The 13805-nt window shown below is 54.0% G+C and overlaps 2 protein-coding genes across 2 annotated transcripts; one reads left to right on the top strand and one right to left on the bottom strand.

The window, feature by feature from the left end:
* Window positions 1-134: 134 nt before the first annotated feature.
* On the bottom strand, window positions 135-4701 carry ZNF296 (zinc finger protein 296). Its single transcript, XM_005900314.2, is given in 4 exon segments — window positions 135-1206; window positions 3255-3335; window positions 3338-3403; window positions 3641-4701. Coding segments are annotated over 4 exon segments (1422 nt in total). The 5' UTR covers window positions 3930-4701; the 3' UTR covers window positions 135-220.
* A 1326-nt stretch (window positions 4702-6027) lies between these two features.
* GEMIN7 (gem nuclear organelle associated protein 7) lies at window positions 6028-13546 on the top strand. The gene is made up of 3 exons (XM_005900315.3): window positions 6028-6491; window positions 9023-9111; window positions 12745-13546. Exon 3 carries the CDS (start codon window positions 12753-12755, stop codon window positions 13128-13130), a length of 378 nt encoding a protein of 125 aa, XP_005900377.1. The 5' UTR covers window positions 6028-6491; window positions 9023-9111; window positions 12745-12752; the 3' UTR covers window positions 13131-13546.
* The last annotated feature ends 259 nt before the right edge of the window (window positions 13547-13805 follow it).

Genomic DNA, 13805 nt, shown 5'->3' with positions numbered 1-13805 from the left:
GGGCCAGCCTCTCCCCTCACCCTGTCGTTCCAAACCGGTCTGTCCAGCTGTCCACCCCAAGGAGGGAAGCCTCCCGCCCCAGCTCAGACACCCCAAGAAAACCAGAGTCCAAACACGTGTAGCTACGTGCAGGCTTTACTCAGGGATTGGGGGGAAGGATAGGAGATCACAAAAGTGGGTAACTGTGGTGCCCTGGATGGCAGGGGGGCATTCCTTCTGCTCAGGCCTCCCCAGCCATCTCAGGGTGCTTCTGCCGCAGGTGCTTGTCCAGGGTGGCCCGCAGGCCAAAGGGCACGCAGCAGTGGGGACACGCGAAGCGGGGCCCGCCAGGCCCCAGGCCATGCATGCGGCGGTGGCGGTTGAGCTTGCTGCTCTGGGCACAAGCGTAGGAGCAGAGCTCGCAGGCGTAGGGCCGCTCGCCCGTGTGCGAGCGCCGGTGCACCGTCAGGTTGCTGCTGTTGGTGAAGTGCTTCCCGCAAAACTCGCAGCTGCCCCCAGGCCCCGGCCCCCGGTTCTTGCCCGCTGGCTTCAGCGTCTTCTTGGGTGACATCTTCTGGTTCTTCTCCTGGTCCGTTCTCCGCTCCTTAGTGTCAGCGCCCCAGCTGTCCCCACCAGGGCCCACCTGAGCCCCGCCGCCAGGAGCCCCGGGTTCCTGGACCCCTGCCGTGGCAGCCGCCCCGGCCCCCTCTCCTCCTCTGCACGGGAGGACGCTGGCAGGGGCTGCGGCGTGGGCGGCGGGCTCAGGAGGGGCGGTGGAGGCCTGCTCCTGGCCGGTGTCAGCCAGGCAGGGGCTCTGGGGCTGCAGCTGCCGGTGGGTCTTCTTGTGGCGGTTGAGCTTGCTGCTCTGGGCGCAGGCATAGGGACACTGGTCGCAGGCATAGGGCCGCTCGCCTGTGTGCGAGCGCATGTGCACCTTGAGATTGCTGAAGGAGCTGAGGGTCTTCTTACACACGGGGCAGGTGGGGCTCCGCCGGGTGGGCCCCACCCGGGAGCCCTTGACCTCGGCTTCGGGCCCCACCACTGACGACACGGCCGACACGGCCACAGCCACCTCAGCCAGGCCCAGCAGTGGGGCCTCCGGGGACTCAGGTTCCGTCTGGTAGATGGACAGTCCGTGGTCCCACTGGGCGTGGCGCAGCAGTTTCCAGGCTCCTGTGAACTGTCGGCCACAGCGGAGGCAGTTCAAGGCCTTCAGGTCCTCGTGTTCTGCAGAGGGGAGAAGGGCCAGGAAGCAGTGTGACTGGCAAGTCGGAGCAGTTGCAGTTCACAGCTGCCAGCTGGACATGAGGTGTGGGAGAGGCTCTGGTCCAGGGGCTGAGAGGCAGCAGAAGAGGCCAGGCTCCCCGCCCCCGGGGGAAGCTGTGCAGAGAGCGGGGCGGACAGATACGGAGCAAGGAAAATCCATGCAGTACATGAATCCCTGGGGATTCCCTCTGTGTTTGAAAAGTCTTCAAGAAAAGGTTAAAAGAGGAGAGGGATGGATAGAGGAGTGCTAGCTTATAGTGGGGTCACGAAGGGCTGACCCAGTTAGGCCTGCTGGGCACCTGCCACCCACAGCTCCCTCTTAAAATTTTCCTTAGGAAAGACTTTCATTTTCCAGATGGGAAAACTGAGGCAAAGAGACCTTTCCCCAAGGTCACACAGTTAGGCAGGGGTAGAGCTGGGGTTTCAATCCAGAAATCCCGGGGAGTGGGAGAGAGAGGAAAATTTAGGAAAAATGATTGGTTTACTCGTAAAAACAGCTCTTGATAACTGGATGTCTCTGCCAGGCCCCAAATACTTGGGTTCCATCCATGATCCCCTTTTCCTGCCTTAGACAAGGGTGCCAAGGTTTAAATGGGGAGAAGCCTTAGCAGTCACCAATGTTTTCTTTTAACCCTCAGGTACTATTAGTAGTGTACTTCCAGATCCTTTTGCCTTTGTTTGGGATGGGGGCGGCTTTCAAGAGCACAGGTAGGGCCTGTCCTGACTTCCAGTTGGTTCCCCTGCCCCCTAGCTGTGTGACCTTGGGCAAGAAATACACATCTCTGAGCCTCGGTTTCCTCATTTGCTAGAATATGGGGATCCTAGGGGTCCTCTCCCTTTTAGACTTGCTGTGACCTCAGATGGAGAATAGCTGAGAGTTCTGGTCCATCGAGCCCTCTATAAGCATTAACTGTTGTTTAGTCACTAAGTCTTTGCGACCACATGGACTATAACCCACTAGGCTCCTCTGTCCCTGGGATTTCCCAGGCAAGAATACTGGAGTGAGTAGCCATTCCCCTCTCCAAGGGATCTTCTGGACCTAGAGATCAATCTAACCACATCTCCTGCTTGGCAGGCAGATTCTTTATCACTGAGCCACCTGGGAAGCCCGTCAGTGTCCACAATTCTCCCAAGCCCAAGCACCTACAGAGTGTTTTGTTCCCATGATCCCATCACAGCCCCACCCTTGCCCACAGGGCCAGCCTCCCTGCTGCAATCAAATTCCCCCCTCCCCCTCTCACTGCAGGACCCTCTCCCTGGCCCAGCCCTGAATATAATTCCATTTCTCACAAATCCCAGGGGCACATGGCACAGGGGCTAGAAATCCAGAGCTGTGTATGAGCTTCACAATCGATGCTGACCAAAAGCTCAGCTCGCCAGACGTCTAGTACCAAGTTAAGGGTTTTAATTCCTACCCACGGCCGGGAGCCCAGGTATCCAGACACCCAGGACCTGGCTGAAAACAGGGGCTTTCTGGCATGCAAGGCTGGGAGAGTCCATCAGGGAGGGAGGCCAGAAGCCCCTTCCCCAACTCCAAGCAAATGCCCAGCATCTTGATGAGAAGTGATAAATAAATGGAAGGGGGTGACAACACCCCCAGTCCAGCTGGCCTCGGCTCCCCTCCCCCAGGCCGCTGCCCTCCCCAGAGGTCCCCCCTACTGCCACACTGGTCCAGCCACCTGGCCAGTTATTTCTGGCCAAGGGGAAGGAGAAGTGAAACCAGATTGGGGGTGTGTGTATGGCAAATCCCCAGACCAGTCTTCTGGGGCTGGCCACACCCTGTGGGTGGCCCTCCTCCCCTGCCCAGCCCCGCCCCCACCTACCCCCCTCACCACCACTAGTCTCGGCCCTAGGACAGGGCAGGCCCTGGCCACGCCTAGGCTGCACCCGGTGGGGAGCCAGAAAGGGGAAGTAGTGCTCACTGCCTCGCCTGTCCAGCTCAGCCCCTCTCCCACAGGAAGCCGGGCCCTTGAACTTGAGGCCGGTGACTGCATCCCGGGTCTACTCACCTGAGCCCTGGCAGGGGCTGGGGCCTCTGAAGAGCTGACAGCCCAGCTTCTTGTGGTCCACGAAGGCAGTGATGGCCTCAATGGGAAGGTCTGCATGCAGCGGCCGCAGGTCAACAGATCTGGGTGTTTGTCGGTCCACGGCTGGCGGTCTGCAGGGAGGAAGCGGGTGGTGAGCGTGGGGTGGGGCCAGGATGGGGCCTGGGGGTTCCGAGGGAGAGGGGAAACCCGAAGGTCAAAAGGCAGGTTGGAGGCCAGGACCTGGCCAGGAAATTAAGGCAGGGGCCGGGAGTCGGGGGGGAGAGGGGCGGGGGTCGGTGCCCCGAGGAGGTCCCACCCGAGAGAGAAGGGAGGGAGGTTGGCCCGGGGCTGGGGTAGGGGGCGCTCACCGTGAGGGCTCAGGGACAGCGGCGTCCACTGGTTGCGCAGGCCGAGGGCATGGATGAGGCCGCCGGTGGGTACGGGGCCGGCGCAGTGGCGGGGTTCGCTCTCGAACCGCTCCGGCGCGGGCACTTCCTTCGGGGTGAAGGGCCCTAACCCCGGGGCCTGCAGGGGCCGCGGGTCCGGCTCGGGCTTCACGTCGATGACGAGGTCTCGCATCTCCATCTCGTCGTCTGAGCTGGCGGCGGGCGGGGGTTCTATTCGGCGAGGCATGCAGCCGGCCTTGCGGCGGGACATGGGTCGCGGGCAGGCGGACTGGCGGACTGGCGGACTGGCGGGCGGAGGACACGCGAGGCGTGCGCGCTCAGACCGAGGCGCCCAGGTGAGTGACTGCGGCGACCCGCAGCGAACTCTTACACGTGCTGGCCCGGCCCGTGGCTCCGCCCACCGAGGCGGGGCCTGCCGGGGGAGGACTGCCCCACCCTCAGCCAAACTCAATCAGGACCGTGACCCCTGCGTTTGGCTGAATGATTGAATATAAAGATAACGAGTTCACAGGACTACGCACAGAAACAGCTATTCCTGACCCCGTTTCCGGGCTGGTGGAAACTGAGGCACAAGGTGCCCACCCACACCCCCAAGCGAGAAAATGGTAGGGGCCAAGTTTCTAGCTAGGCGCCTGATAGTAATCTGACCTATTCCACTGAATACATTACAATAAAAATTCCTTGGGCAAACAAGGGTTAAGCGCCTACTATGTGTCAGGTTCTGGACTAAGCACTAAGATGCAGCAGGGTGGAAAAACAGACAATAACCCTGGCCTCTTGCAGGTTATTCGTTCAGAAAGACAGAGTCTCAACAAGATAAACTAAAATATGAAGTGCTGTCCAGCACAAGTGCCATGGAGGGGGAGGGCAGAGCTAGGAAGGGTTATAAAGGGACAGGATCACTCGGGTGGGCTTGGGACCTCAGTTTTCTCCCCATGCCAGGCCTGTGTATTCGAGGAGTTCTGTAAATTAAGTTCTGTATCGACGGAGTTCTGTGAGAAAACAAGGTCAGCTCCAGGGACATCTTTTGACCACTTTAAAGTCTTCGGGTTTTTTGAGACGGAAGCCTTGGGAGGGTTTGGAGCCCTGGAGGGCCATGATCACAGACTCTGTCTGACTCTGCTCCTAGACCTGGACTCGCCATTAAAACCAAATAGCTCACCAATAGCCTCCTTCCGCCGGGGCCTCCTCCAACTTCCCTTGTCAAAGCTGCTCTCTGATCGCTATTTGAAGTGGCATCAACACCCTGCCCCACCCTCCAACCTTGCAAGTTTTCTTTTCTTCCTGGCACCAACCACATCACCATCTAGAACTGTTTGTTTACTCTCCTATCTCCCCTCTCCCTAACACAAGCCCCCCCAACCCCCAGAGGTCAGGGCCAGGGTCAGTTGGCTCTGGCCTGCCGGCTGTGTCCTCAGCCCAACACTGAGGGCATTTCACATGCTAATCTCCTGGAGTGCCGCTGCAAGCCTGAGGGCTCCTTCATATTGTTATTCAGGTCTCAGCTCAACCGTCCTCCAAAGACCAGAGGACCTCCCTGACCACAGGATCTAAGACAGCCCCACCCTGCCGAAGGCCGTACAATTTACACTCCATGACCTCCATCTGTCCCCAGTTCCCTCCTGGGCTTCAGGTTTCCCAGCTATGACCTGAGGTGGCTTCTTCTTCAATGCCACCTCCCATGACGGCCCAATTAAAGACGCTCCCCCAACCTGCTACCCCTCTATCTTATTTTCCTTATTTTATTCCTTTTGCATCCTTGTCAAGCCTTGAAGGACCTTGTCGGTGTATTTGTTCATGTAATAACCTATTGGATGTCTCTCAATCTCCCTAGAATGTAGGTTCTGAGATGAATGGAGCCAAATCCATCTTGTTCACGAACAGAGCTGCTAATGGTTCATAGTTCAGTTAACAGAGTGTGTATTGAGCTCCTTCTATATGCATTTTTTTCAAAATATATCTGCAGAGGGTCTCTGTACCAGGTACTGGGTCTTGGGAATCCAGTGGTAAGCTGAGGTCTACAAGACCCCTCCCTTAGTGAAACCGTGGGGAAGAATGAATTCTGAGCCCAGAGCAGTGTGTTTCCAACCCAGGACAGACATTCTGCCTTTCAAGGCCTCAGTTTCCCATTGTAAGACGGGGCTGTGGGGAGTCCTGCAAGGCAAAATGACCGCCTTTGGTCTCCCCCAGGTGCTGCTCTGCAAGGCTTTTTCCTGGTGCGTGGCTGCTAAAAGCATGATCTCAAGGTTTCAATAGGGAAGGTGGGGTTCAGAATGGAGGTGAGGGGTAGGAGTGTGCACGTGTACGGGGTGGGGGTGCCAAGTCCCATGTGCCTTGAAGCAGACGACAGGAGCCTCAATTTCTTCTGTAAAATGGACATCCTGGACGTCCACACCACGCAGACTGGTAGATCAAGAGCTCAGCGCAGGGTCAAGCCGCTAGCGGGGTGGCGCCCGGGGTCTGTGCTGATTTCCGAGCCCGCGAGCGCGCGCCCGCGACCACGTGGGGCGGCGGCGGCGGCGCGGGCGGAACCCAGGCTCGGAGGCTAGCGGCCCGCCCGGGCCTCTGCAGCTGGCGCGCCGGCGGAAGTAGGGGCGCCAGGCGCCGTGAATCTCAGAGTGGTGGGTCCCGAGCACGATCCCGCTCCTCGGTCCCAGCACAGGACTCCCACCCGCGTGCAAGAGCCCGAGCGGCGGAAAGAGGCGGGTCCGCGCTTGCAGCGCCGGCTACTGGGAAGTTCTAGTCCCCGAACACCTGCATCGGGGAGGGACTGCACTCCTAACGCAGCAGCGGAGACATCCCCGCGCCCGGGGTGAGTTGCGGGGGAGGGGGGAGGTGTCGGAGGTCGGAATGCAACCCCTCGGGAAAATAATAACGACGACGATAATAACAGTAATAATGGCTGAAGTCCTCAGACTCCGGCCTTTCCTGGAGCAGAATCTTCCGCTTAATCTGTGTCGGGAGGTTGGAAAAAAGTCCAGCCCAGGGCGGAGTGGGGAGTGGACGCCTGCGGGCCGGGAGGACCTACTTAGTATGAAAAAAGGAGAGCGACGGGTGGCCGGGGCGGAAACGAAAGGAAGCTGACCGGCCCTGGTTGGGGGCGGGGGGATTCAGCGCTCGATGTCCAGATGCTCACCGGACGCCCCATTTAACTAATTTGTATCCAGACCGGGTCAGCCCTTGGGGTGGTGGTTGTAGGCTGGTCAGTGTCTCGGTGAATTCGGTCTAGAGTCTTCGCTGTTAATCTGGTAGCTCAGTTGGTTCCCAACCCTGGCCACTGAAGGTTTAGCTAAGTGTCCACGGAGCCGATCATTCCTATTTTCTAGAAAGTGAACTTTGAGGCCCCCAAGGATGGAAGTTTGTGAGTCTCTTGCCCCTGCCATTGATCCAAGTGATGGGCACTTTAGTTTTTCTAGTGGGGAACGGGATCCAATTTTTTTTTTCCCCTGAAACCTGGACAGGAAATCCTTGGCTTGAAAACTGATAGGATTAAGGACTCTCGGCTTGGTCACCAGGAAGAATAGCTGCCTTTGCTGTCTTGGGCACACCCTACGTGACCTTTCTCAAACCATTTTCTTATCAAGTCACTCCCAGACCTCAATGGCTCTCCTTTGCTGACTGAAAAAACTGCCCTTTTGCATAGGGCAGGGGTGATGGCCCTGACTGTTACCAGACCAACCTTGGTTTCTCCCTTTTCCTGTCAGTCACCAGCTTGCACCCAGTAAATGCTTTGGCATCGCCCAACTTCATTTTCCTCTTTGGGAAAATGGGGATTGTGCAGGTATGACCAAATCTTTTTTTTTTTCCTCTCTAGTAGCAAAAACATGGCCTATGTTGGCCCATGTTTAATTAAATTTTGTTTTACTAAGGAATTTAACAGCTTTCTGGCAACTTGCATATTTCCCATCAGCCCTAGAGGGGGGTGTTTCTCCTAGAACACTCAAGTGTTAACCTTCAAGTGCTGGGAGAGAGCCCTGGGGGCTGGTGACCCTGGACTAAACTGGGAATGCCGTGGTCAGATACATTAGAAAATGTGCATATCCCTTAATCTCCTTCACAGCCATCTGTCTTGTAGAAGTCCCATTAATTCATTGTTCACTGTGGTCTTGCCCATCAGGTGAAAACCTGGGAGTCTTCCTTGGCTCTGCCCAGTCCCTTAGCAAATAGTGAGGGCTCTCAATCCTCAACAGATAGCCTAATCCAATCATTTCTCACTGCCCCAGATAATGTCATCTTCCGTCTTCCCCATGAGGCGGCTTCCTCACTGGGCTCCCTGCTTCTCCCCTTGCCCCTCACAGTCCATTCTTTGTGCAGCAGGCAGAGGGATCCTATGAGTCAGACCCTGCTCCTCCTCTACTCAGAGATACCCCAGTCCTCAAGGCCCCTGCCCCCACCTCCTGCACACTGGCCTCCTTACTATCACCCAGTCACCCTTCTATGGGCTTTGAGTTTGCTGTCCCCTCGAACTGGAATGCTTTCCCCTCCATATCTCCTCATGGCTCAATTCCTCATTCCATTCTGGTCTTTGCTCCAATGTAAGCTTATCAGAGCCTTCTTTCCCGGGCCCCTTCCTGGAAACCACCTCTTACCCCCCCAGGCAGGGCCAGGTGTCCCCTCTGGGCTCATGAGGCCCCCGGGCTCCTTCATTCCAGCCCTGCCTACTCTTGGTGTCACATCTGGAGCCCTAGTGTATCATCCACTGGACGGTAGGGCCGGGCTCTTTGGTTCCCAGCTGGGTCTCCAGCACCACCCAGCGTGGGTCAGGTGCAGAGAAGGCAGTTGGATAATAGGGGGAGTGAATCCTTCCACAGATATTTATTGAGTGACCCCTGGTTGCCAGCCCTTGTGATGTAATCGGACATGTCCCTTCTCCCAAAGGCTTACGTGCTGTGGCAGAACAGATGGCACATGGGCAGACAAGTAAATGCATATTGTCAGGAGGTGATAGTGATGTGGAAAAAAAAAAGATACTGCAAGGTGAAAGGGCTATTATTTTCCTCCCTGTAAGGAGGAATGTTTGAGCAGTGACCCGAGTGAAGTAAGGGAGGAAGGCAAGCCATGTATCTGGAAATATATATGTCTCATGTATGGAAGAAGGTTCCAAGCAAGAATAGCATGTGCAAAGGCCCCGGGGCAGGAATGTGCTTGGCATTTTCAGGGACTGACAACAGTGACCACAGGGTAGAAGGGAAGGAGATGAGATCAGAGAGGTGATAGGGCCTTGGATTGAGGACTTTTGCTTTTGGCCAGATGGAGTGGGAGCCATGGGAGGGCTCTGAGCAGAGGAGGTGTGAGATCAGACTTAGAGCTGCAGTTGAGAAACGTTGATTCATTTCTCTGCAGGATCCTTTCTTGCAAGGAGCTGACAGTTGAGCTGCTGAAACAGGAAGAGCTTCACGAGAAAAAAAGACAATCCCAATCACCTCTGTATGGTGAGTAGCCCTGGGATGGGACCTGGGTACCTGGTACGTGTCAGTCACTTCAGTGAATCACTTTAGAGAGGAGGGGACTGAAGCAGGGGGAGGGGTGTACTGCCTGAAACTTAGGTCCTCTCTCCTGCCCACAATGCCAGCATCTCCTTACATGCAGTCAGCATCAGTGCAGTGGGCAGGGTGCAGGGTAAATTAGGGGTGTGAGATTAACGTACGCACAGTACTGTATATAAAATAGATAACCAACAAGGACCCACTGTATAGCACAGTCGGGAACTATACTCAATATTCTGTAATAACATATAAGAGAAAAGAACCTAAAGAAGTGTGTATATATATGTATATGTGTGTATATATATATATAGTTTTCATATATATATATATATATATATATAGTTTTCCCTGGTGGCTGAGTGGTAAATAATCTGTCTGCCAATGTAGGAGACATGAGTTTGATCCCTGGGTGGGGAAGATACCTATAGAGGAAATGGCAACCCACTCCAGTATTCTTGTCTGGGAAATCCCATGGACAGAGAAACCTGGCGGGCTACAGTCTATGGGGCTACAAAGAGTTGAACATGACTTAGCAACTAAAGAGCAAAATATATATATATATATATTTTAAATATATAACTGAATTATATATATATATTTTTATATATATACATATAACTGAATTGCTTTGCTGTGTCCCTGAAACTAGCACAACTATACTTGAAAAAAAAAAAAACCCAACCTCAGTGTAGCAGCATGTAACATGTTACAAGCGAGTGCTAAACTTTCACATTTGTTGGGTCATTTAGTCCCCGTGGCAACCCTGTCAGGTTGGTCCTCTTGTCAGTCTATTTTATAGATGGGGAAACTGAGGCACAGACCTAATGAGCAGCTCCCCCTAGGTCACACAGCAGTACCAGCACTCATACAGTTGTTATTCAAGTGTAACTTCAATGACACTAGGGAGAACCTAGTGTGTAGGTCATGAACCTATGGTGCACGGGCCTGTTGAATCCTGATAACAAGTGGAGGTGGCCGTTGGTGCCGTTTCTCCACACAGTGGAAGAGGAAACATCTTTTGCTTGAGGTCTCTTGCTCTTGTCTCTTGCTTGAGGTCACCCACCTAAGCAGGCCTGAGAGCTCAATTTCCGTTCCATTCATTCCAGCAGACACAGTATTTAAGGAGTCTGGTCTGTATGCCGCCCCGTGTTCCAGGAGCTGGGGCTACACAGAGGGGAAAAAGCAAGGTCGCTACCTGTGGGGAGGCAGCCATGTCGCAGGGAAATAAGCAGACCAGTAAATAGACAACATCACGTGTAAGAGAGGGGCACGCTCTGAAGAAGGAGGAAGCCGACTCAGACGAAGGGGGCTGAAGGGGAGATCTTGAAAACAGGCTGCTCTGGGAATGGGGAGAAGGCAGTACAGGCAGAGGGAACCCCACTACCAGGGCCCACGAAGAGACCACACCAGACGTGCTTGAGACCAGCAGGGAGACCAGTGCGGCCAGGTGGAGAGAGTAGGCGGGGGTGTGAGGCCGGGGCACCGGCGGGATCCGGAGCATGCAGGGCCTTGAGGGCTGTGGTGAGGACTTTGACTTTGACTCTGAGCAAGACGGCAGCCAGGGGAGGGCTCTGAGCTGAAGAGGGATGTGATCTGACCTAGGTGTTAATGGGGTCCCTCTGGCTGTGTGTGAGGACAGACTGACAGCGGGTAAAGGTGCAATCGGGAGTCCAGTGAGGAGCTGACTTCAGTAGTCCAGGCAGGAAATGACAGTGGCTAGACCGAGCTGTTGGACAGAGTGAAACTATTAGGTTGTGAATCAGTCAGTTCAGTTCAGTCGCTCAGTCGTGTCCGACTCTTTGCGACCCCATGGACTGCAGCACGCCAGGCCTCCCTGTCCATCACCAACTCCCAGAATTGACTCAAACTCACGTCCTTTGAGTCAGTGATACCATCCAGCCATCTCATCCTCTGTCGTCCCTTTTTCCTCCTGCCTTCAATCTTTCCCAGCGTCAGGGTTTTTTCAAATGAGTCAGTTCTTTGCATCAGGTGGCCAAAGTACTAGAGTTTCAGCTTCAGCATCAGTCCTTCTGATGAATATTCAGGGCTGATTTCCTTTAGGATGGATTGGTTGGATCTCCTTGCTGTCCAAAGGACTCTCAAGAATATATATATATATATATTTTTTTTTAATTTAAAATATATATTTTTCTCCCTGAGCATTTCTTGTTTTTGTTTGCTGCTTCTAACCAGGGATAACCCGGTTAGAATTCCCTAAGCCGGGATAACCCAGGCCACTTCCTTGGTGGCTCAGATGGTAAGGACTCCGCCTGCCAACACAGGAGACCTAAGAGATGTGGGTTCAATCCTTGGGTCAGGAAGATCCCCCTGAAGAAGGAAATGGCAACCCACTCCAGTATTCTTGCCTGGAGAATCCCATGGACAGAGGAGCCTGGCAGGTTACAGTTCATGGAGTTGTAAAGGATCGAACACAACTGAGCAACTAACACACACACTCTTATGAAAGCACCAAATCCTAACCACTGGTTAATCCTAACTAGGGAACTGCCTGCGGCCCTGCCCCAACATTTGTCTTTTACGATCTGGATATTTTTGAAGAACCAGGCTAATGTTTTTGTTTTTTTGGTAGACTGTTTCTCAGTTTGAGTTACCTCAATAGATCGAGGTCATCCGGTTGGCAGGGCCACCATAGACGGGGTGCCCTGTCCCGAGTGTGTCATATCAGGATGCCTTTGGAGTTTGTTCGCCCCATTACTGTACATGTTGATTTTTATGCCAACGTTAGACTGGTGTCTACCACTTTCTCCACTGCAAAGTTACTCTGAAGTCTTTACAAGGAATATCTTCTGAGGAGGTACTTTTAACACTTTGCAGATATCCTGGGCCTTCTCAAACGTATGGTAAGGACTTTCCCCTCTCCTCCCTGTATTTCATTTATTTATTTAAAATAAGTATGACTCAAAAAATTTCACCCTTAAAAAAAAAAATCCCCCTTTTGAGCTGACTCCTGTGTGAATGGGAACTTATTTGGAAGATGTGCTGTGCTTAGTCCCTCAGTCGTGTCTGACTCTTTGTGACCTCATGGACTATAGCCCCCCAGGCTCCTCTGTCCCTGGGGATTGTCCAGGCAAGAATACTGGAGTGGGTTGCCATACCCTCCTCCACAAATAATGGATTGGATGGGCTGTTTGTGAGAGAGGTCAGGGCTTGTTCTTTTAGCAAATATTTATTGCTAGGGACTGGGGATAAAAGCAGTACAGGGAATTTCTTGGTGGTCCAGTGATTAGGACTCCACACTTCTACTACAGTGGGCCATGGGTTCGATCTCTGGTCCAGGAACCAAGATCCTCTGGGTGGCACAGCCAAAAACTTAAAAAATAAAATTTAAAAAGCAGTGCAAAGGCTCTTCTTTCATGGACCTTGTAAATGGGGGTGATAGGTCCTGGGAAGAGGGGTGACTGGCCAAGGGATGGCACAGATTTTAGAAGAGGGACTTAGGAGTGGGGTTTTGGACAGGTTAAGTGGAAATGGGATAGATAGGCCTCTGCCCCAAGCCCCCTCTTCCTGTAGCTCCACACTCCCCATAATGACTCCCTGGTCTACTTCTTCACCCAACAGCCAGGATAATGCAGACTCCGCTGGCCACTCCTGTGCCTGTGCTCCGGCTCCCCCGGGGTCCTGATGGCTCGAACCGAGGCTTTGCTCCCGATGGACGCAGAGCCCCCCCGAAACCGGAAGTCCCGGAGCCTCCAGAGTCTCGGGAATCCCGGGAACAGCAGGCTCGAGCCTCCCTCCGGGAGCGCTACCTCCGCAGCCTGCTGGCCATGGTGGGGCGCCCAGTGTGCTTCACTTTGCACGAGGGTGTGCAGGTGATCGCCCACTTCGGAGCCACCGACCTGGACGTGGCCAATTTCTACGTGTCGCAGCTTCAGACTCCAATAGGCGTTCAGGCTGAAGCACTGCTCCGGTGTAGTGACATTATCTCATACACGTTCAAGCCATAAAGACTTCATCGTGTTCATCTTTCTGCCTTGGGCGTAGCTACAGTCTCCCAGGCCTCCATATGTTCCTGAGCTTGGAACTCTGGGCCCCAGAGAGTTCAGAACCCCCTTGGAAATTCGCACCAAGCTCCAAGCAACTCTGATATCTCTGGACATCCAGGGTGTAGTCAGTAAACTTCTGCAACCCCATGGGTTCTACATCCTGTTGAAAGGAATGCTCTACCTCACAGAACTCTCAACTCTACAGATATATGGGCCCCATGCCAGTTCCTGAGGATTTGGGACAGGGGGAGGGAATAAAGGACGGCAGATTACCTAATGGGAAATTGTCTATTGAAGAGGGTGCAACGTTCAGCCACCCTGGAAATATTCCCCAATGCTTCCCTCCTGCCAAGGAATCAATTATCTCAGGAAACTTTGCTTCTTGTTTTATTTCTCTTTTTAATGTAGCCTATAGGGATTGAGCCAGATTCAGGGAGTGAAAGGGTGGCTATTGAAAGGCTGAATCCTGTGGAGCTGGGTCAGGAAAGGGAAGACATGTCAAAGGAGTGGGAGGAGCTGGGATAAAGATGTGAGGATTGGACCATGGCTAGTCTGGAACAGCTGGTGTGAGCTGGATGCCAGACTTGGGAGACTTGGACTTTTCTGGTGGGCTGGCTTGTATACAGTGAGGGGAGT

This window comes from Bos mutus, chromosome 18 (assembly GCF_027580195.1).
Source record: "Bos mutus isolate GX-2022 chromosome 18, NWIPB_WYAK_1.1, whole genome shotgun sequence".
Taxonomy (NCBI): Eukaryota; Metazoa; Chordata; class Mammalia; order Artiodactyla; family Bovidae; genus Bos; species Bos mutus.
The sequence above is the reverse complement of the archived record's forward strand: the minus strand, read 5'-3'. Positions and strand labels throughout refer to the sequence as shown.